The 22,410-nt window shown below is 44.4% G+C and overlaps 1 protein-coding gene across 13 annotated transcripts in view; it reads left to right on the forward strand.

Annotated features, from left to right (window-relative positions):
• SEMA4F (ssemaphorin 4F) overlaps positions 1–22,178 on the forward strand; it is a 58,130-nt gene extending 35,952 nt beyond the window's left edge. For 3 of the 13 annotated variants that reach the window (XM_081595826.1, XM_081595827.1, XM_081595817.1), the window contains 13 exons: positions 610–761; positions 1,396–1,455; positions 1,662–1,760; positions 6,522–6,615; positions 16,302–16,421; positions 16,516–16,667; positions 17,218–17,396; positions 17,632–17,779; positions 17,899–18,121; positions 18,263–18,372; positions 18,487–18,647; positions 19,591–19,649; positions 19,878–22,178. In XM_081595826.1, the coding sequence (XP_081451952.1) occupies positions 690–761; positions 1,396–1,455; positions 1,662–1,760; positions 6,522–6,615; positions 16,302–16,421; positions 16,516–16,667; positions 17,218–17,396; positions 17,632–17,779; positions 17,899–18,121; positions 18,263–18,372; positions 18,487–18,647; positions 19,591–19,649; positions 19,878–20,488 (2,088 nt within the window). In that variant the 5' untranslated portion in view covers positions 610–689 and the 3' untranslated portion in view covers positions 20,489–22,178. Of the gene's footprint in view, positions 1–609; positions 762–1,395; positions 1,456–1,661; positions 1,761–4,222; positions 4,410–6,521; positions 6,616–16,301; positions 16,422–16,515; positions 16,668–17,217; positions 17,397–17,631; positions 17,780–17,898; positions 18,122–18,262; positions 18,373–18,486; positions 18,648–19,590; positions 19,650–19,877 lie in introns of all 13 variants that reach the window. The other 10 variants (XM_081595828.1, XM_081595818.1, XM_081595823.1 and 7 more) reach the window with 9 other exon arrangements.
• The last annotated feature ends 232 nt before the right edge of the window (positions 22,179–22,410 follow it).

Genomic DNA, 22,410 nt, shown 5'->3' on the forward strand with positions numbered 1-22,410 from the left:
CGGCAGAGAATGAGATCATTGGATAGCATCACTGATTCAATGGATAGGAACTTAGGTGAACTCCAGGAGATGGTGAGGGACAGAGAGGCCTGGTGTGCTGCAGTCCATGCGGTGGCAGAGAGTTGACTTAGCTACTGAACAACAATTAAGTAATAATTTTTTTAAAAAAGGAAATTTAGAGAGGAAAGTACTCATACCCTCTAAGGTATTTCAAATTATGTATCATGTTGCTATGAATAGAAATAAATATTGGGTTGGCCAAAAAGTTCATTTGGGTTTTTCATAACCAGCTTATGGAAACAAAATGAACTTTTTGGCCAACCCAATATTAAATAGACTTAATATTTATGCTGTTTTAATAAACTGTTTTATTTTTATAGAAAAAGCATACTTTATTGTGTGCTAAATACTGTGGCCTCATCAGTTATCTGTCCCTGGGGAAATTAGATGGTTGGCCTGTCAAGGCTTTGTTTTTGCCCTTAAGGCTGCTAAATAAATGGTTCTTGGAAGAAAACAAAAATTGGACCCTTTGGCTTTGCTCTTGTGGACCTAACCGTTATGAAATGATGGCTGACGTTGCATTTCACTCTCACCCCCTCTTCCTGCTAGAGGCTGACTCCTATCTCACCCGGTTCACCATCCGTCAGACATACAATTACTCAGTTCTTCTTGTGGATCCTGCTTCTCACATGCTTTATGTTGGCGCCCAGGACACGATCTTCGCTATATCCCTGCCCTTTTCAGGGGAGAGACCTCGAAGGGTGAGAGATGAGAGTGGGGAGGACCTCAGATTCCAGAGCATGTGATTGGGTCCTTGGTTTTATGGCATATGAGGGAGGGTATTGTGGTAGGAAGGGGAATGCTGGGTGAAAAAGAATAAGGGTAGATAATCAACTTCATTGTTTCAGCTGAGGGTAATTGGGGGCGGTCCTGGTGACTGCAGAGGCTAGAACGGAGGTTCATGATGATGTGGAGGAGGCCACAGTGGCCAGGGTTCAGGTGGCAGTGGGCAGAGGAATCATTAACATCACATTACTCTGGGGCAATAGCTTTCAGACTTTTTTGATCATCCCTTAGTAAGAAATATCTGGTACATTTTGACCCAGTGCACAAAGTGTGTACTGAAAGAAAACCTTTTTGAAACAAGATTTACTCTCCTACATGTGGTACATTCTGATGTATTCTATTTCATTAAAAATAATGTTGGTTGAGATTTCACTCCTCATTAATGGGTGGAGACCTCCAGTATGAAAAGCAGAACTCTGTGGTTGGGAGGGGGGGGGGTCTGTCTCTTTTGTTCCTGAGTTGATGGAGGTTGTGGAATTGTGTCACCTACCCTGACTTGGGAGGGATTTGGGTGAGAATATGGGGGAAATGGTCACTTTTCCTTTCTAGATTGACTGGATGGTGCCTGAGGCCCACAGACAGAACTGTAGGAAGAAAGGCAAGAAGGAGGTAGGTATAAACCCAGGCGCTGTCCTGAGTGTCAGTTGAGGCCTTGGCCCGGCCCTGACTCTCTGTCAGCCCTCCATAATGCTCCCATCCCAATGGACCCTGGCAAGGACTCTAACACCATACCCAGAGCTGCATATAACTGTCCTAACCCTACCTTTCCTTGTACCTGCTGCTTCTGATTCTCTCTAACCATCTCTGACCCCTAGGACGAATGTCACAATTTTGTCCAGATTCTCGCCATTGCCAATGCCTCTCACCTCCTCACTTGTGGCACCTTCGCTTTTGATCCGAAGTGCGGGGTTATTGTGAGTGACAGGGGTGGGTGGACGGGAGGGGTCTTCTGTGAGCAGCTGTGACAGGGGTCGTGCTTAAGACAACCCTTGTGCATGATGAACATTGTGGGTGAAGGATGCCCTCACAGGGTAGAGCCTTTGTCCACTGAAGGAGGGTTTGAAAGGGAGGGGGAGGGAGGTTGTCTGTAGAAGGTGAGGAATACGAAGTGTAAAGAGGGACGTAGTGGGATGTTGAAGGAAGTGAGGATGCTAGCTGGGCTGAGGGGAGGAACTTCAGAGGCCAGTAATTCATGGTTTCCTTGCGCTGTGCATGCTTTGTCCAGGTAACGTGGGTCCGTTTCTCAAACAGCACTGTCTGTACCTGTGTCTTCCTCCCATGGCATGTGATTGACTTCCACCACTTTCTCCCACCTCCACTGTCAACCTCTTTCTGTGTGGGCTGTGACTCTTTGCTCTCATGGCTTCTGAGGTCACTGCCCACTAATGTAGTACATGTTGGCCTCATACTCTGGATCTTGCCTTCAAGATAGGCACTCTGTCAATAATGTTCTCTTCTTAATCCTCTTCATTGCTGCTAAAGCCCTGGGCATCTCCAACCTCAAACCCAGGCAGGCTTGGGACATGGATACCCCTAATCACATGGCCTCAAAAACCCCTGGGGTTGGTGACATCTTAGGAAGGGTTTTAATGTTTTTGACCCCTCACCTTTTCCTATCAGTTACCTGGTAGTCAATTACTGTTATTCTGGCAGCACACATTTGTGATCAGTCCCTGGAATGAGTCAAAAGCCTCAAATATCCTTCATATGACTGGATACTTCTTATCCCTTTCTGCTAGGGGTAGGAGGGAGTGCAACAGTTCCCTTTCCTGACCGTGGTCATTAATACTTGATCTTAACTTGATCCTTCTGCAGTCTTCAGTAGTCCTTGCCACATGGATCTACTCAGCATATACCTTGAAACCTCTTTGTTAAATGTCATCCTTGTATTTTTGACTTAAGAATGCTCTAATTCTATATATTTGATGCCTTAGTCAGTCCCTCTGAGCTCTCCCTAGAGGTAGTTGGGCTTATGTTGAGTTATTTTCATCATGCTGGTGATAGACTCCCTGTTGAGGTATGGCTAGTTCCCTCATCCTGGGAAGGTTTCCCAGTTCAGAATGGTGTTGACAACCTCTGTGTCCCTTCAGGTAACATTGAGAGTCGAGTTTCCCTACGGTTCTCTGAAGCTCACAAAAGTAGCAGTGGAACTGCCTTTGCCGTATTTGCCCTTTCCCAGTATATGTAGGATCAGGGAGCCCATGGATTTGAATACCAGAGCCGTGGTTTACAGATGGTACAGTCACTCCAAGCTGGTTCCACAGGGCCTTCTGTTCTTCTTTGGCTTTCTCAGGTGGGACCTTAATGGTTGTTAGATAAGTATCTAGACAGAAAATATTCTGGACACATCTGTCAGGACTGGTGTGACTTGGACCCCTCTCCATTTTTTTTTTTTTTTTTTTTTGAGGAATATCAGCAGCCAAGAGTGAAGCTAGGGGCCTGTGTTCTGCACTCCTATGACTTTCAGCTCTTTTTCTGAACCCTCCTATCCAGCACGCTCATGAAATGAAGGACTATCCTTTAACCAAGAGTTGTTTATAGGAAAATATAAGTCACAACTAGCAACTGTGCTGACTCGTCAAGCATCCCGAGACTGCTCTCTAGACTCCTTGAAAGCTCTCTTCTGCCTTTACCTGTCTTATCCTGCTACCTGGCAATCCCCATCTGCTTGATCAACTTCTTGCCTTATCCTTAGTGCTGAACTTCTCATGTCCCAGATGGATGACTTTGAGACTGTGTATAACTTATTATCTGAGAGCTTTGACTAGCTGATCCAGACATAACAACTTGCTCAAAGTTGATTGCTCAGAAGAATGAAGGTTATTACAAAAGAAAGCATAGGACCTGCCAGCTCTAAAAATGTGGAGTGCTGCCCTTCAGTGACAGCTCATTAGACACTGGAGGAAAATATTTTAATTTGTTTTGTTGAGAGAGCTCCAGCGATTAACAAAGATAAATGTTAGACTTAAAACAGCAGCACCAACAACAGTGAGAAGAATTGCAATTTAACTGAGTGTCTACTCTGTTCAGGCTTGGTGCTAGATACTTACATTCACAGTTGAGATTAATTCTTATCACCATATCATGATATTTATTTATTATGATAGTGATAGCACATCATGATAGTATTTATTTCCAGTTTACATGAATGAAACAGAAGTTCTCAAAAGTTAGGTAAAAGTCAGAGATAATGCTGGCCAAGGCAGAGCCAAGATTCAAACCCAGGATTTGTCTGGCTCAGCTCCACTACCCTGTCCTTCTAATCCAGCCTGTACCCTAGAAGAAGACTTTAGGTGGCTTCAGTCTTGTGTGACATTTGATTTGTTTCATGTAACAGGGACCACCTCCCCTCTATCCCTCACCCCTAATCTTTTAGGAAAGGTCTTTTATATGCCTTGCACTCTTGGCCAAAGTCAAAGGATGGGTTCCAACCGCACAGCTTAATAAAAGCCTACCTATGTTGCTCTGGCTTTCAACTTGAGGGACTTGCCTTCATCTCAACTGATGCTGATAAACTGTGCCGACTAACATGTGATGATATAATGAAGAATCTCAACATTCAGGTAATGTGGTAGAGTGGTCTTATCCTTTCAAACCCTAATTAAATGTCACTTTGAACATACAGTAATCATAACCTATGTAGTTAACAGGCTCACTTACTCAAAGGCTGTAAACCTAGATACTATAATGATACCATTTGGGAAACCTGGAAGAAGATGAGTTTTTGACATGTTGAGTTTTAATAGATCATCTTTGTAAGTCCAGCAGTCAAGTGCAAATATGGACTAGAGTTTGGAAGACATCAGGCTTTAGAGAGTTAGGGGAATGATTTGCATAGAAAGTCTGGGCAGAAATGTGAAAAATTAATGAGATCTTGAAGGTATATGTGAAAATGACTAAGGATACATGATTAGAGGCTTAGAAAGAAAAGAAACAACCAAAGGAGACAGACAACAGATAGGAGGAGGGGCTCCAGGAGGTAGAATTTCAAGGGAGTCAAGAAGTAGAATATTTCAAGGAAGGGAGTGAATCAAAAGTATTCAATAGTGCAAAAAGATCAAAGAGAATGAGAACTGAGAAAAGGCTCATCCTTTTTAAGTCCTTGGTGACGTGTAAAGGTGTAGTTTCAGGAATTGTTTTCTAGGAATAACAGGGGATTCAGGTTTGATTAGAATTAGTAGTTTGGGATAGAGAGGCGATGGTGAGCCATTTTTTTTGTTTTTCTCTGACTCAAGCGTTTATCAAATCAGTGACTAATAGTCTTGGAATATTAATCTGGGGTGGGTATGGAGAGTAAATTAGGGACAAGACTAGGCAGTATGGGGAAAAGGAGGTGAAAAGACAGGCCATAGCAGCGGGTAGTAACCCCATGTTCAGAGAGCCTAAACATCTTGGTAATCTCTCACTGAACTGTCATCTCTCTCCTCAAGCTGTGATGTTCCCAGTGCCACACAGGGTAGGTGATTGTGCTTCTGTGGGGTCCTCCTTTCCAGAGGATTCTCAACCCAGTATTCCCATGGACAGAAGAGTCTGGCAGGTTACAAAGGTTGCAAAAGAGTCAGGCATGACCTAGTGACTAAACAAAAACAACAGCAGTCCCCTTTGAGGGAACATCAGATAACATCTGATTTTAATAGGCCTTCTTCAAGCCTCTCTCAATAAAATAAAACCCTGTTTACCAACTGCAGCAAATAAATGAGTAGTCAGAATGGGCCAGTGTTACACTAATGCTCAGGGGACGTAGATCTGTGTTGCTACTCCCACTACCCTCACAGTAATTAGGCTCCAGCAACATTATATGTCCATCCTAGTTTGTGAACTAGATACATCATGCTGGCACTTCATGTCATAACTGATTCCTAACTGGCCACATTTAACTTCCCTGCCTGTCCAGCTTGAAATCATCCCTGATTTTCATTTTTGGATGTTATCTTAAAGCCTCTCTTGGTGCTGGATGCTCAGCTAAGGTACTGTCTGACTGACTCTGTGCAACTCTTAGACCTCTGGTCCTCACCTGAAACCTGCCAACCCAGGTCAGTCTCTCTGGAATCCCTGGATGAGGAAGACACTTACTCACCAAATCTTCAGGTTCTGACCTGAGCTTCAGGTCTTCACTGACTTTGCAGATTCCCTTCCCTCCTGTGTATCCTTGATTCTGGTTCTGTCTGTTATTTGTTGGGTGGGATTAGGGGAAGGATGGCCCTTCTCTCTAGACCCCTGGGCTTCAGATGGTCCTGTATCAACCTGTCCTTTTCTTTATCCTTCTTAAGGGCTCCTGCCCTTGGGAGGCCTGCTTTCTTCCCTGGTTCTCCTTATCCTAATGCACATTCTCCAGCCAGTTGTCAAGCTGGCAGTTCAGCAGCATTTCAGAGAGATCTACCTTTCAGTCTCTCGGCGTCTTCTAGTGCCATCCTAGATGTTCCTTCATCAGAGTGTGTGGGTGTTGGGTACTATGGGAATTGAGGGAAAAGGAATAAACTGATGAAAAGAGGGATGGCAGAGACAGGGAGGAATGGGTGGTGGAATCAGGAACAGCAGACTGGGAATACAGGGATGGTAGTGGGGGAATGAGAGATGAATGGGAATTGGGTTTTTTCTTCATCTGACCATCTTTGTAATTCTCACTATGAACTTCCCCATGACCTCTAAACCAATTGCCCCCTTCTGGTCTGTAGGATGTGTCCAGTTTCCAGCAGGTTGAAAGACTTGAGAGTGGCCGGGGGAAATGTCCTTTTGAGCCAGCTCAGCGGTCAGCAGCTGTAATGGCTGGTGAGTGGGGAGAGACCAGAACCTGTGACTTCTTGCTATAATTGCCTCCTTCCCCACCCTGCTGTTTGAATTTCTGTGTCCTTTCTTTTCTTTCCTTGGAATGTCTATTATTCCCACATCTCTTTCTAGCTTTTCCTGTTCTTCCCAGAGTGCTTGTGTCCTCCTGCTTTTCCCCACAGACTGTCATTTCCCTTGCTTTTCTCTAGAGAATGTGTCTGCTTTCACAGTAGATTGTGAACATTTCCTTTGTTAACCTTATTTCTTTTAGTCATTTTTTTCCTCAGTAGAAGAGGAATCTACCACAATGCATATTATAATGAGTTTGCAAAAAGTATAAAGAAATCTTGTAGAACAGCACAGTTCAAAAGAACTTTGTATGATGATGGAATTGTTCTGCATCTTCGCTGTCTAATATGGTAGCCACTGGCTACATGGCCTGTTGAGCCCTTGAAATGTGACTAGTGCAACTGAAGGGAAGAATATTAAATTCTATGTAATTGTCATTTAAATGTAAGTAGCCATTCATACCTAGTGACTACCATAGTAACACAGTTCTAGAGTATTTCTACTCTGAAAACCACTCTAGTATTTTAGGATATTTCCTTTTAGCCTTTTTATGTCCACACGCATATATACTCATGCATGTATATTTTGCTGGCCAGTCCTTTGTTGCTCAGAAGAATCAGTAATGACTATTAAATAAATTTCTTCTGTTACTTCCTTTGAACAAGTTATACCTATACAGTTGCTCAAGCATTGAATGGTTCTATCACAGATTATGCCTAAAGCTTTTCTGGAGAATGACTGACTGATTCTTTGGTAGCCACAAAGCGAACAGTTTGTATGCCGCATAGCCTGTATATTAGGTAAGACCACTCCACATATACTCTGCAAATTCAGTGAGAACACAACCATTTTTCTCATGATAGTTTAAGACAAGCAGGTTAATAGAAATTTTATGAGTGTGTGTATTATGAAACTTTAAAATGTCATACTGCATGGACATAATTTTGAATATTGTCCCGTGACTTTATAGCATAGGCATTTCTATATAATTTAAAAATTCTTTGTGAAGAAAAATTTGAATGATATTATGTTACTCAACCCGTGAGCATATGCTAATTTAACAATTCCAAATCATTTATTTAAACTTATTCTCAAATTTATTTAGTTCACTTCAAAGTTTTTACTATTGTCTATAACACTTGTCTGTAACGCCGGGGGCTTCCCTAGTGGCTCAGTTGGTAAAGAATTTGCCTGCAATGCAGGAGACCCAGGTTTGATCCCTGGGTCAGGAAGATCCCCTGGAGAAGGAAATGGCAACCTACTCCAGTATTCTTGCCTGGTAAATCCCATTGACAGAGGAGCCTCGTGGACTACAGTCCATGGGGATCACAAAGAGTTGGACACGATTGAGCAACTAAACTACCACCACTATAACACTGTAATGAACCCTTTTGTATATACATTTTTATCCTCATTTTAGATCGTCTCTTTAAGACTCCTGTAAATGGATTGCTATATTAAAGGGTGTGAATATTTTACAGCTCATTATCTGTTGCTAATTGAGTTTTTAGAAAGAGTATACCAATTTACACCCTAAATCAGCAGTAAATGAGTTTTTTTCTCACATAAATTTCACTGTACTGTTTTGTTGTTATTAAACTTCGTCTTTTTTTCTGATTTGAGGCTAAAAATGGCACCTTGCTTTGATTTGTATTTCTTTGAATATTAGTGAAGTTAAACATTTTTCATGTTTTAGTACTTACTTTTATTTCTTCTTTGGTAAATCCTCTGCTCATGTTCTTGGGCCAATTTTCAGGAAAGGTATTAGTATTCCAAACTACATCTTCTCTTTTGTGATTATATATTTTAAGCTAAACCTACTTCTTCAGTTAGAAAGCAGGTAAAATTTTCTTCTCAAATTTTTTCCCAAACATTTTAACTCTAATCTATTTGAAATTTATTTTTCAAATGGCATGAGAAGGGAATCAAAATTGATTTTCCCCAACTAGCTAATCAGTTGACTTAGCATCATTCATCATACTGTTTTTTCTTTCTTCACTAAAGGTGCTGCAAACTTTATTATAAAATATCGGACAATTAAAATTTTTAACTATGAAAACTATTTATTCAAAATAAACAAGCACATTTACTTGGAGTTTCTGCATTGAGATGGGAATATAACCTTCAAAACTCTGCTAGGTCCCTGGCCTGATGGCTAGTGTATGGGACAGAGCAGGAAGGAGTTGTATTACTTGTTTTTTTGTTTAAATTAATTTTTATTGAAGTATAGTTGATTTACAGTGTTGTGCTAGTTTCTACCATACAGTGAAATGAATCAGCCATAGACATACATATATCTGCTTCCTTTTGGATTTCCTTCTCATTCAGGTCACCACAGAGCATTAAGTAGAGTTCCCTCTGCTATATAGTATGTTCTCATTAGTTATCTGTTTTATACAGAGTATCAATAGTGTGGATGATTTAAATTTTAATTTAAATATTGCACAGTGTTTTATGATAACGGCTGCGTTATTTAAGAATTAGAACCAAAATTTCCAGTTAGGAGTCATACAAATGTCTTTAAGGATAATGGAGGTATTTTGAAAGAAAAGTAAAAGCTCTTAGTAATGAAAATATTAGAATATAATGGCAGGAGTATTTCTTAGTTTAAATTATAAAAATTGCAATGTGCATTGTGGGAAATTGAGAAAATACAGAAATGTATAAAGAAGAAAGTAAAAAGCTTATTGTAATTCAGTCATCACCAGGTAACCACTATTATTATTTTGTGGTATTTTCTTTTATTCTTTGTGTGTACACATATTATAAATATAATATGTGTACATTTATAATAAATTGCAATTATGTATATTTCACTTAGTATTGTATACTGAGCATTTTATCATCATAGAATTTGCTTAATTATTCAAAATTTGATTTTTTTAGTGATTGCATACTTTTTTATCCTATGAATATAGTACAATTATTTATTTCCAAATAATTATAGGTTCAGATTTTATTTTTTTATTTTTATTTTAATATTTATTTGGTTGTGCTGGGCCTTAGTTGTGGCATATGGGAGCTAGTTCCCTGACCAAGAATCAAACCCAGGTCCCCTGCATTGGGAGCTCAGAGTCTTAGCCACTGGACCACCGGGGAAGTCCCCTAGGTTCAGATTTTAAAATAAATTATTGCTTTTATAATGCTGCATAAGGAATCCTTTTATATAAATTTTTATGTAAATCCTTTACATGAATCTAATTAGTTACATGGCTTCCCAGTTGGCTCAGTGGTAAAGAACCCACCTGTTAATGCAGGAGACACGAGTTTGATCCCTGAATCAGGAAGATCTCCTGGAGAAGGAAATGGCAACCCACTCCAGTATACTTGCCTGGGAAATCCCATGGACAGAGGAACTTGGTGGGTATAATATATGAGGTCACAAAAGGGTCGGACATGACTTGGCAACTAAACAACAGCAATTAATTACATTAATCAATCCAAAAAGTAGGATTGCTGGGCCAAAGGATATAAACAATTTTTATAGTGCTTGATGGATTTGGCCACATTTGCTCTTCAGTTAGTCCTACCAGCAGTGATGAGAGGGTCTGTTTCATTATACCCTGTTAGCTATAACCAAAAATATAGTTAATAACCATAAAACAGTGACTTTCTCCAGAGTCAAACTTGATATTTTTGATTAGCATTTCTATTAGATCGAAGAGCTATTCATGTGTTTATTGGTACTTGTATTTCTTTAGGAAAAAGTCTCAGAAATCTTATCTTCAAATTTGACATTTATCTTCACTGCACTGAGATAGCAATGGCACCCCACTCCAGTACTCTTGCCTAGAAAATCCCATGGATGGAGGAGCCTGGTAGGCTACAGTCCATGGGGTCGCTACGAGTCGGACACGGCTGAGCAACTTCACTTTCACTTTTCCCTTTCATGCACTGGAGAAGGAAATGGCAACCCACTCCAGTATTCTTGCCTGGAGAATCCTAGGGACGGCAGAGCCTGGTGAGCCGCCGTCCATGGGGTCGCACAGAGTCGGACATGACTGAAGCGACTTAGCAGCAGCAGCAGCAGCAGCACTGAGATAAAATTTAAAAAAAATGATCTCAATGTCTCTATTTGCACTATTCCAATTTGGAAAAATGCAAATATTTTGACAGTAATGTTCACATTAGCCTAAGATCATCAGCAATTCCTTCTCAGTCTTTTTTGCAGGGTCTGTCTTCTGTTCATCCTTTAAGTGTTGGGGTTCCCAAGATCCTCTTCCCTTGTATTCTTTGTGATTGTGATCTCAGCCAGCCCTACGGATTCTATTTCCACCAAATTCTGATGCCTCCCATACCCTATCTGGAGCTACGGACCACACATCCAGCTACCTTGCAGACAGCTCCACTTAGATGTCCCACAGGAATCTCAGAACCAGCATGTCCCAAACCGAGCTCATCATCTTCACTCACCTCCCCCAAACCTTTTCCACCAGTGTCCCCTTCTGTGGGTGCATAGCGCCATTACCCACCAAGGTACCTAAGCTAGAGAAGGCGATGTGTCATCTTCGGCCCTCCCTATCACATCCAATAATAAATAGGGCTCTTACGAAGAAGAGCAGAAGGGAGCTTTTGTTTTCTCTTGGGAACCCATCTCATGTTTTTCTTGTCTCCTTTTGGTCTCATTGCATCTTTTGATTACTGCATCAGTCAAGGAGCCCTGTATGTGTTCCAGATGCACTGGGTGCTGCCTGCATTTTGGGGTCCAGCTTATCTCTTAAATCCATGAGTGTCTGTCTGTACTCTGAGACTAGTTATAGACATCCTATATGGCCAGCAGAGGAAAAGGTAGGGTAAAAACTGCATCTCCAATGATCTATAATTATGTCCTGATAATAAACTTTAAAAAAAAAGTATCCAGCTAGCATAATCCTTAGATAAGGAAATAGAGAATATTAGGTCAATAGCAGTCTATCCTGGGCTTCCCAGGTGGTGCTAGTGGTAAAGAACTCACCTGCCAATGCAGGATACTTAAGGGATGCCGGTTCAGTCCCCGGGTTGGGAAGATCCCCTGGAGGAAGGCGTGGCAACCCACTCCAGTATTCTTGCCTGGAGAATCCCATGGATAGTGGAACTTGTCAGGCTACAGTCCATAGGGTTGCACAGAGTCGGACATGACTGAAGCCACTAAGCGCGCGCACACACACACATACACACACACACAACAGCTGTCTACCCTGTAAAGCTCTGACCATGAGAAGAAAAGAGAGGGGAAGAAGGCAGGATAGGATATGTTTAAAGCCCTCTTTTTAAAGCCAATGAGTGATAATTCTTATTATAAATCTTCTTTAAAAGTAAGCATTTTGATACCAGCGTTAAAATTTGAACCCCTCGAGGGTATAGTGAAATATTCACTGCCATGGCTTGTATCCTAGTCTGTCAGTGTTGAGTTATTAGCATATCTGGGAGGTCTATGTTCACAGACTTTACATTTGAGCAAGTAGAGATCTGTTTCTGCACATAATTGTCACCTTTCTTTGGCTGTGATTCTTCATCTTTGTGGCTTTCAATTGTTTTTTCCTCATATTCCAAAATGATAGTATCTTAATTTGGGGGAGAGGTTTATAAAAATAAAAGATGTTAACTACAAAAAACATTCAGTGAATACAAAACAATAGAGAGGAGAAAATAAAAATTATTTGTTATTTCATTAGTCAGAAACAAGCATCAGTAACACTGTACAGTTGTAACTCCTTCAATCTTTCCTGCAACAAAAGATATAAATGTATATTTTTTTAATAGGGTTGAATTACACCTGGTGTTTTTTTTCCAACTACCTTGTTCACTGAATTCAGCACTTTGGGCATCACTCTCTTTGACATATCATCTTTTGCCAATATAGTAGATGTATATTTTCATGTTTACTAGCTTGATCTAGTCAGTAATAATTTCCCAAACAATTTCTCATACAGGGATATTTTATTGTATAAACAGTACAATAGAATATTTGAAATGGACTGTTCCGGAAAATTCAGGGCATGTGATTCTCTGTACTCCTGTGGACTCCTGCCCTCGTGACTGTGATGGCTGCTCTTCGTTTCCTCTGTGTGTGTGTGAATGCTGTGTTGTAAGCCCCTTGGTATTCTTAGAACACCTGAAGCCCTGCTACTCCCTCCCAAAGTGTCTGATCCCTCCTGCGGTCCCTTTGTGGCACTCTGCTCTTCCACCCTGAGTGAATGTGCTCTTCAGCAGTTCTAGGCTCCAGAGTTGCTGACTGCCCCCATTGACCCCTTAGAAAGTCTTGGGACTTTACCTCTGTCCACCATTGGGTCCTTGCATGGTTGTCTGTGGTCCTTTACTGTTTCCACAATATTTTTGACTATTCTCCCTCAAACACATCAAGTTATGCTTCCAAAATATTTATAACTATCTCTTTCACCACGTCTCCCCCATTCTCAGGGTATCCATGACACAGCTTCTGTCAGAATTTTGGCTTTAAAGTGTTTCATATATAATGCTTTCAGAAAAATTTTCATTCCAATTCTGGCTTCTGTATCAACTTCTTCCCCACCCCTACTGAAGATTTTTTTAGTTGCTGCTCCTTGGCTGCCAGAGCCTATGCCCCAAATCTTATTTTCTCCTTTCTGAAACATTCTGGAAGGAAATGGGATGCCATTTTATAGTTGTGGCCTCCTACCTTATGGCAATAAATCAAGCATATGGTCCTCCAAGGTTCCTAAGGTGCTGCACCTAACACATGGTGAATGCCAGCTGTGTGCCAGGCCCTACCTGGGTTTCTCTGTTTATCTCATTTAACCTTTAGCACTGCTCTGAGTAGGACTTCCCTGGTGGCTCAGATGGTAAAGAATAAGCCTGCAATGCAGGAGACTCAGGTTCTAACCCTGGGTCAAGAAGATCACCTGGAGAAGGGAATGGCAACCTACTCCAGTATTCTTGCCTGGAGAATTCCATGGACAGAGGAGCCTGGTGGGCTACAGTCCATGGGATCGCAAAGAAATGGACACTACTGAGCGACTAACACTTTTTTTTTACTTTATCTTACTCCTCTGAGTGGAAGGTGGTATTATCCACATTCTACATTTGAGAAACCTGAGGCTTAAGGAGGGTAATTTTCCTAAGATCATACTACTAATAAGTATTCAGAGTTCAAACCCAACCCTTCCTGACTGAAATGCTTGGATTCCTTTCACAAGCTTGAGTGATGGTGTAGTCTCCCCCCCACCCCCTGACTCTCCCCCGCTTTTTTTTGCCCTGCATCAAGTGTTTTTAAGTTTAGTGGTTATCATTTCAGTGCCTGAGACACGCAGCTTCACAGGAGCATCTATGAGCCCGGAATGCAGTGCTTCCCTCAAGGTGGCCCTGCCCTCTGCTGCCTCCCTCAGCATGCGGGACCCTGTGGCTCTTGCTGGGGTTTTTGGACACCAGCCTCCAGCACCCCAGCCTTGCTTGTTTCTCTAGCCTCCTTGACATGATCTTCTCAATTGCTCTCAAATGGCAGTGCTGCAGGGTTTTCTTCTCCCTTTTCCCCCTGGCTTTTAGGTTCATACAGTAACCTAAACATGACTCCCAGGTTGCCTGACTCTGGCCCTATTGTCCACACCCTTCTGTTTGATAGTCTTCCAGTGACTCCAACCAGATGTCCCAAAGGCATTTCAACCTTAGCGCATCCAAACACTGAAATTGCCTCCTCTCAGATCACCTCCTTTATGAGCCTTCTGTCATATCTTCACGTGGTTCATAACATCACCATCTCCTACTGTCCATCTTATAGGTGGACACCTTAGAGACATCGTCTTACTACATTCTTTCACATCTCATGCTCAATTTTCAAATTTTGTTAATGGGCTGTACCTCAGAAATATCTCCCAAATCCAACCTCTTTCTTTCCTCTGCTGTGCCTTAGTCCTTCTTCATTCTTGCCAGAACTGTATAAAGGTCCTTTTTAAAAACTAATTGATTAATTAATTAATGGCTGCTCTGGGTTTTCCTTGCTGTGCGCAGACATGAGTTGTGGTGACTTTAGTGGCAGCAAGTGGTGGTATGTAGAATCTTTCCAGACCAGGGATAGCACTTGTGTCCGCTGCATTGGCAGGCAGATTCTTAACCACTGGACCACCAGGGAAGTCCTCAATTAACTTTTATTGGAGTGTAGTTGCTTTACAGTTTTGTATTAGTTTCTACTGTGAGAAGGCCCTTTTAATTAGCATTGTCTTCCTAAAAAACAAAACTAATTATGTCACTCCTCCTCAAGAAAATCTCTGCGGTTTTGCCTTCACCTTTAGGATAAAGTCCACATTTTCCTGGTGATACAGAGAAGATTCATCACAACTGAGTGCCTATCACTGTACCTCTAGCAATCTCTGCTTACTTGCCCTGTGCCCTGTGGGAGTTTCAGCCACCGGGAGTGCCCCACATCCCCAAGCATGGCTCCCCCCTTCCCCATTTGCCTGTCTTCTCCCTGAAGTCCTTCTACCTGGCAAATTGCTCATTCTTCAAAGCCAGCTCAGACATGACCTCTGAGATGCTGTTCTCCTAGTTAGATTGGCTGGGTCCTCCTCTGTGCTCCCACACACATCTAGGAGTCCATGCCTCCTGGTATCTGATTACATTTGTCTTCTAGACTCAAATGGGAATTTTTGGGGGAGCAGTGATGTTCTTAGCATCCAGCACAGTGCCTCTCATGTAGTAGGTGGTGAAGGAATGCTTCTCTGTTCTCTGCGGAGTCCCTGTAATACTCAAAACTCCAGGAGGGGGTTTGTGACCTTCTTTCCTTCGCTAAGTCATTTTCTCCACTCTTGTCCGAGCCTTTGGCAGTGTTGCTCAGAATGGCTATAGTTCTCATATTCAGCCCACAGAGTTGCACCTTCCGTTTCTTCCCAGAATGCATGTGATACCTCACTTCTCCAATCTCCACCATCGCTAGAGCACCTCTGCTCCGCCACTGAACCAGGAGGGAGGATCTAATTCCTCATCGCTTCCTGTGGCCGGCTGTGAAACATCCAGAAACCCCTTGGGTTGGTGTTTTTCAAAGTGAGGTCTTGAGTCGCCCACACCATGGGAACTTGGCTTGTTTGAAATGTAGTTTTTGGACCAAGCCCCGGCTCTCCTGAGTGAGAATTGTGGGCCCCAGGTTTAGGAACCTGCACTTTGATCAGTTCTCTAAATGATGCTAGAATACCCTAAAGTCGTGGTTTGTTCCAGGGCAGCATACGCCACTAATGCTCAGAAAGAACACTAGTTCCTTCAGACATTCACCATAGTGGGAGAGCTTCAGCAAGGTGGGCACATGCTGCAGAGCAGACCTTTTCCTGGAAAGTTATCATGTAATTAGCATATTGTAGAACGGAAAAGTCATTAAAAATGACAACAACAAGAAACAGACCAACAAAAAATCTTGATTTCCACAGGGATAGCTTTTTTTCTTTTTTCTTAAACATGAACATTCCAGCATTTTCCCCTTAACCGTGGTTCCTGTTACTGCCCTGGAACACTTTGTTTCTGTTTATTTTAAGTGAGATAATGCCCCCGTGCCTGGCACATGGGTGCTCAGTCCTTGTGGGTTCTTGCCCCTGCTTTTATTCCCTACTCTGCCCCTGTGACCCTTTCTGAAAGCTTCCTCAGTGAGTCTGACAGCCCATCTTCTCCCTGTCACCCTGCAGGGGGCGTCCTCTACGCTGCCACTGTGAAAAACTACCTGGGGACGGAGCCGATTATCTCTCGGGCTGTGGGTCGCGCTGAGGACTGGATTCGGACAGAGACCTTGCCATCCTGGCTTAACGGTGGGGAGAGGGGGGCTGCTCCGGGGACAGAGTGGGTGGAGGCTGGGTGGCCCCAGGGTATGTCTGTGCGCTCTGAAGCCGCTGGTCTCCCCAGCCCCAGCCTTTGTTGCAGCCATGGCCTTGAGCCCAGCCGAGTGGGGGGATGAAGATGGAGACGATGAGATCTACTTCTTCTTTACGGAGATTTCCCGAGCGTTTGATTCATACGAACGCATTAAAGTCCCGAGGGTGGCTCGTGTGTGTGCGGTGAGGCCCTGATCCCAGCTGTCTGCCTTGTTTTCTGCTCTGCTTGTCCTCCTGTCTTTTCCTCTGGTCTCTGTCTTTGTATCTCTCTTCCATCTCCTTTTCTGCTGGGCCTTAACTACTTTTCTGGCAGCTTGAGGAATGTGGGAGAAAGGGCTCTGGCCTCTTTTACCCCATTATTACCCCGAGTGACACTGCAGTGTAGAGGTTAAAGGCAGGAACTGTTGACAAACAGACCTGGGTTCCAGTCCTTGCTACACTGCTTACTGCCTGTGTAACTCTGGGCAGGAATAGGTGCTGTTCTGAGGACTAAATGAAGCAACTTATGTAAAGCACTTAGTGCAGTACTTTACAAGTGCACAATAAACTTGGTCACCGTAATTATTGTGACCCTGCCCACTCCATATCTCATTGTCCTCCTCAGTTACTCTGTATCTCTGTCCTTGCATTTCTATGCATCTTGACTGTGTCTGGGGGAATATGTATTGGTCTCCGCGGTCCTTCCCTAATGTTGGTCTTCTAAAGAGAGCTTCCTACGTGCTTGTTATCCCAGGGTGATCTTGGGGGCCGGAAGACCCTCCAGCAGAGATGGACGACCTTTCTAAAGGCTGATCTGCTGTGTCCAGGGCCTGAGCATGGCCGGGCCTTCAGTGTCCTGCAGGACATGGCCATTCTTCGACCTGAGCGTGGAGCAGGGACCCCTGTCTTTTACGGCATCTTTTCCTCCCAGTGGTGAGGGGGTCCTGATATGGAGAGTTACAGGGTGGAAGATACCTGGGACTGGTTCAGTGTCAGTGCGGTCTCCTCCAGAGTGGGGTGGATTCTCCCTAGAACCCTGTTTCCTCTGCCCTGGGGCAGGCTGCATAGCTCCCTGTGTGTTTCTCATGGGTCATCTCATTTGACAGGGGCTGAGTTGCCTCCTCCCAATTCCCTCCAAATATCTGGCTCCAATCTGTGACTCTTCCAGGGAAGGGGCTGCCATCTCTGCTGTCTGTTCCTTCCGACCCCAAGATATTCGGACTGTGCTGAATGGCTCCTTCAGAGAGCTGAAACATGACTGCAACAGGGGACTGCCTGTCATGGATAATGACGTACCCCAGCCCAGGCCTGGAGAGGTGAGGGGGCTGGGACAGTGAAGAACTGAATTGCCCGACTAGGATAAGAGTCCAGCTAAGCATCACAGGCACTTCCTGGCCCCTGCGAAGCTTTGTCACTCACTCTGTGTTTCCTCTAGTGCATCACCAACAACATGAAGCTCCAGCAGTTTGGCTCATCACTCTTCCTGCCTGACCGTGTGCTCACCTTCATCCGGGACCACCCACTCATGGACAGGCCAGTGTTTCCAACTGACGGCCGCCCCCTCCTGGTCACTACAGATACAGCCTATCTCAGAGTTGTGGCCCACAGGGTGCCCAGCCTCTCAGGGAAAGAGTATGATGTGCTCTATCTGGGGACAGGTATGTTTAATAGCCAAGCAAGTTGCCCATCCAGTGCACACAGGCTGTGGCCACAGAGAGGGTCCCATGCATACAGGTAATCAGAGCCGCAGCCACAGGTACAGTTATGTTATAATGTCTCGCCCCTTGCCTGCTTCCTAGAGGACGGACACCTCCACCGAGCGGTGCAGATTGGAGCCCAGCTCAGTGTCCTTGAGGATCTGGCCTTATTCCCAGAGCCTCAGCCAGTTGAGAATATGAAGTTATATCAAGTGAGTTGTAGATTTTGGCAAGTCTGGTGGGAAGATGTCTGAATCCAGAGACAATTGGTGACCCTGAGGTCTGGGAGATCTAGCACGTTCCTCTCCCTCCTTCCCTTTCTGTAGAACTGGCTCCTGGTTGGCTCCCGTACTGAGGTGACACAAGTGAATACAACCAACTGTGGCCGTCTGCAGAGCTGCTCAGAGTGCATTCTCGCCCGAGACCCTGTCTGTGCCTGGAGCGTGCGGCTAGCTGCGTGTGTGGCCCACCCTGGAGAGCATGGAGGGTGAGGGTGGCTGCGCTGTTACATTGCCTGATGTTCCCGAGCTCTGATTCTTATGGGTTAATGTTGCCCTGTGTGTGTGTGTGTGTGTGTGTTTGTGTGCTAGTATCACTTGTGTGTCCATCTGTCAGTCCATACTAACTCACCTGTCTGTCCTCATCCCTGCTGGACCTGCCCTGACTGTGGTTGACTTGCATGTTGCCATATGCTTCTCAGTTTTCATTTTACAAGTGCTCTTAGAAGTGGTTTCACTCCCTCCTTCCTTCCTTGAAAAACTTTATCTTGCTGCCTTCTATGATTCTGCATTCTCCTGGCTTTCCTTCCTACCTCTCTCACCTATCTAGATGTCTCTCTTTCTGGTTCTTTTTCCATCCAGTTTTTGAATGCTAATATTCCCCTGGGTTTAATCCTTCTCTTTACACTTTTATGCACTTACAAGGTGATTTCATTCCCATTGTATTCAGTACTGAGTGCTGGTGACAACCACAGACATGCCTTTAGCTGAGCTGTTTTATGAAATAGAAAGTCATCTCACTGACCCTAACAGAATTTTGATTAACTGTAATAGAAAAGAAGCTTTTCTCTTAACAGAAAAATCTTTTAACAGAGATTTCCAGAGAAATTTGGTGTTGTGGACAACCAGCTGTACTTCTTGGAAGGCTCCTGTGTTTCTTTTAGTACCCCACCAAATGTCTTTCTGACAGACCTAGTGCAAATTTAATTCTCTGTCAACTACTAGAAATATTTGTAGAATTTGACGTGGCAAATGTCATGCATATAAAAGGTATTGGGGAAAAATTTAGGGATGAAGAGAATGTTGACTGATAATTCTAGAGGTGATTTATGAGATGACGGGAGGTGCAATTGGCAAGTGAACGTTCAGCAGTACTGAGGAGGGTAGAGGGGATGTTGACACTGGATTTATCAAGTGTTCTCTTCTTTATAGGCTGGTTCAAGACATAGAGTCAGCAGATGTCTCGTCTTTGTGTCCTAAAGAACCTGGAGGTCTGTATGGTTTAGGGAAATACGGGTGGAGTAGATGGAAAGGGCCTAGAAAGTTGTCTTTTTTGGACCTACTTTAAAACTTGTACCCTGGAAGATACGGCAGCCTTACTGTCTTTGGGAATCCACTTTTTGGCTTTGTCCACCACGGCCCCTTCTCATATCACCCCACATCTCGGTCACCCTGAACCTGTAGCGTCACCATCTTTTGTGCCTTTGCTTTCTCTCCAGAACACCCAGTGGTGTTTGAAGTTCCTGTGGCTACAGCTGCACACGTGGTCTTGCCGTGTTCCCCGAGCTCAGCCTGGGCATCCTGTGTGTGGCACCAGCCCAGCGGAGTGACTGCACTCACTCACGGGCAGGAGGGGCTAGAAGTGGTGATCTCCCCAGGGGCCATGGGTGCTTATGCCTGTGAGTGTCAGGAGGGCGGGGCAGCCCGTGTGGTAGCTGCTTACAGCTTGGTGTGGGGCACCCCGCAGGGCCCCTTGAGCCAGGCTCACACAATAGGGGCTGGACTGGCAGGTTTCTTCCTGGGAGTTCTGGCAGCATCCCTGACTCTCCTCCTGATTGGTCGGCATCAGCAGCGACAGCGACAAAGGGAACTTCTGGCTAGAGACAAGGTGGGCTTGGACCTGGGGGTCCCACCGTCTGGTACCACAAGCTACAGCCAGGATCCTCCCTCTCCTTCTCCTGAAGATGAGCGGCTGCCCCTGGCCCTGGCCAAGAGAGCTAGTGGCTTTGGTGGCTTCCCTCCACCCTTTCTACTTGATCCTTGCCCAAGCCCAGCCCACGTTCGGCTAACTGGGGCTCCTCTAGCCACCTGTGATGAGACATCCATCTAGGGCCGGGCAAATAACCACCAGCACAGAGACATCCATCTAGGGCTGGGCAAATAACCGCCAGTGCATGAGTGACCCCTGGATGGAATGACCACTAGGACTCTGTGGGGTCAGTGGGCCTGGAATGTCACCGTAGCCTCTGAGTTTTCTTTGTCCTTTGAATGGTCACTTTGACTTCCCTGTCTGCTCTCTCTGGGCCTGGATGGGTTCAGGGTCAGACCTTTGCCTGATTCCCCTGAGAGATCAGAACTGCTATCGCAGTGAATCAGGACTTTTCCTGCACTTGCCCGCTCAACCCTTGTGACCCCTTCAGCCCACTCTCTTGGGCCTGTTAGTTTGGGGCTGGGGCCCAGGACATCGCTGTGACTTTGCTTTCGGGTTGGGCCCTGGCCAGAAGGAGGAACCGTGGAAGTGTTTAGGGGCTCATGTGCCCTGACTCCTTTTGCTGATTCTTGAAATTTATGTGATTCTCTGTGGGGAATGCATGCTCCCCAAACGGCAACATGCAGTCTCTATCCTGAGATCTACCCCATCCCAGTTTTCCTTCTTCCATGAAAGAGCATGTGTAAATACATGGGTGTTCATAAATTACTTGGCCACATGTGCATGGATGACTGGGCCAATGCTCAGGTGTATTCATGGGATGCTGAGAGGGTCAGGTTGGAATAAGATCAATGCCTATAGGACTTAAGACCCTGTAGCCAGTGAGGGGATGGCTCTCCTTTGTGAAAAAAGAAAACCACTGCCCTATCACCATCACCTCTCACAGCCCTTCTGTTGAGTAGACAAAAACCCCTGAAGTGATCTTCTGGGTGGAATAGTACTTATGACCCTATCTTTCTCTTTGTTTTTGCCTCCTGGCTGCCACCATTGCCATGCACAGCTACTTTTTCTCTGGCTAGAACCCTCTCCTTGACTTCTGTTAAAACTTCACAACATTCTAAATATCAGGGGATAGCAAAATGGGAACAGTCATGGTAAATACAAACTGCACAAAGATAGATTTGTTTCAGTAACTTTACTCATGACATCCTCGCTGTAAAGCAGGATTTCGCCTGAGATTCATGGCCTCCCTAAAACCATATGCAAATGCTGTCTGTACACGTGTGTCTATATTTTTCTCGGGGGGCAGGGGGTTATGACTCTCATCAGATTCTCAAGCCTTAACAAAAGTAAAGGACCACTACCTGAAAGTCAACACATGTTGGCCAAGCTGAAGTAGTGCCAAGCAGGGGCAGCTCTTCCTGCCCTGCCACACTTGCCCTGGGGCTAGCCTCTGGACTGGCAGCTGCTGGACATGTCAACTCTCACCAAATGTAAAGACCTCTTCTTGCTTCACAACTCCCAGATGCTCTAGGCTTCTCCTGCTCAGTTCCAGTCTTGGCCTGTGAATGTGCCTCATTCACCCCTGGTGAGGGGCCTCCCTGAACTCTCGTAAATGGTCCAGCCTTTTCTGGTTGAGGTTTTCAGCTGTACTTTCCTTGACAGTGGCCTGTGAACTACTCAAGAGTCCCCTTGGGTTGTGATTATCAGTGGCTTTGCCGTAAATATGTGTGTGATCTTCAGCGAGTAATCTAACCTTGGAACAATGGCTCACGCATCTGTAAAGTGGGGATAATAATACCTACCTCAGGGTTGCTGCAAGGATTAAATGCGAGAACATGTAAACAATAAAGCACTATCTATACCAGTAGAGGTCGTTGTTGTAAAAATTGGCTTATTATGCCATAATCACACAGCTTAACCATCTGATAACCATGACACATGCAGTCACTTTAAGCCTCATTTGGTTGGAGAAGAGTCATTGCCACACACAAACATCCTGTCCTGGGTCATCTCTAGTCAGATCTTAGCTGCCAGTGTCTAGGTTTTGGGAGCAGGGACTGTCATTTTTATACTCTTCAGATGCATCTGACCTTGGTGAC

The sequence above is a fragment of the Giraffa tippelskirchi genome, chromosome 4 (assembly GCF_054371585.1).
Source record: "Giraffa tippelskirchi isolate mGirTip1 chromosome 4, T2T-mGirTip1v1.2.pri, whole genome shotgun sequence".
Lineage (NCBI taxonomy): Eukaryota > Metazoa > Chordata > Mammalia > Artiodactyla > Giraffidae > Giraffa > Giraffa tippelskirchi.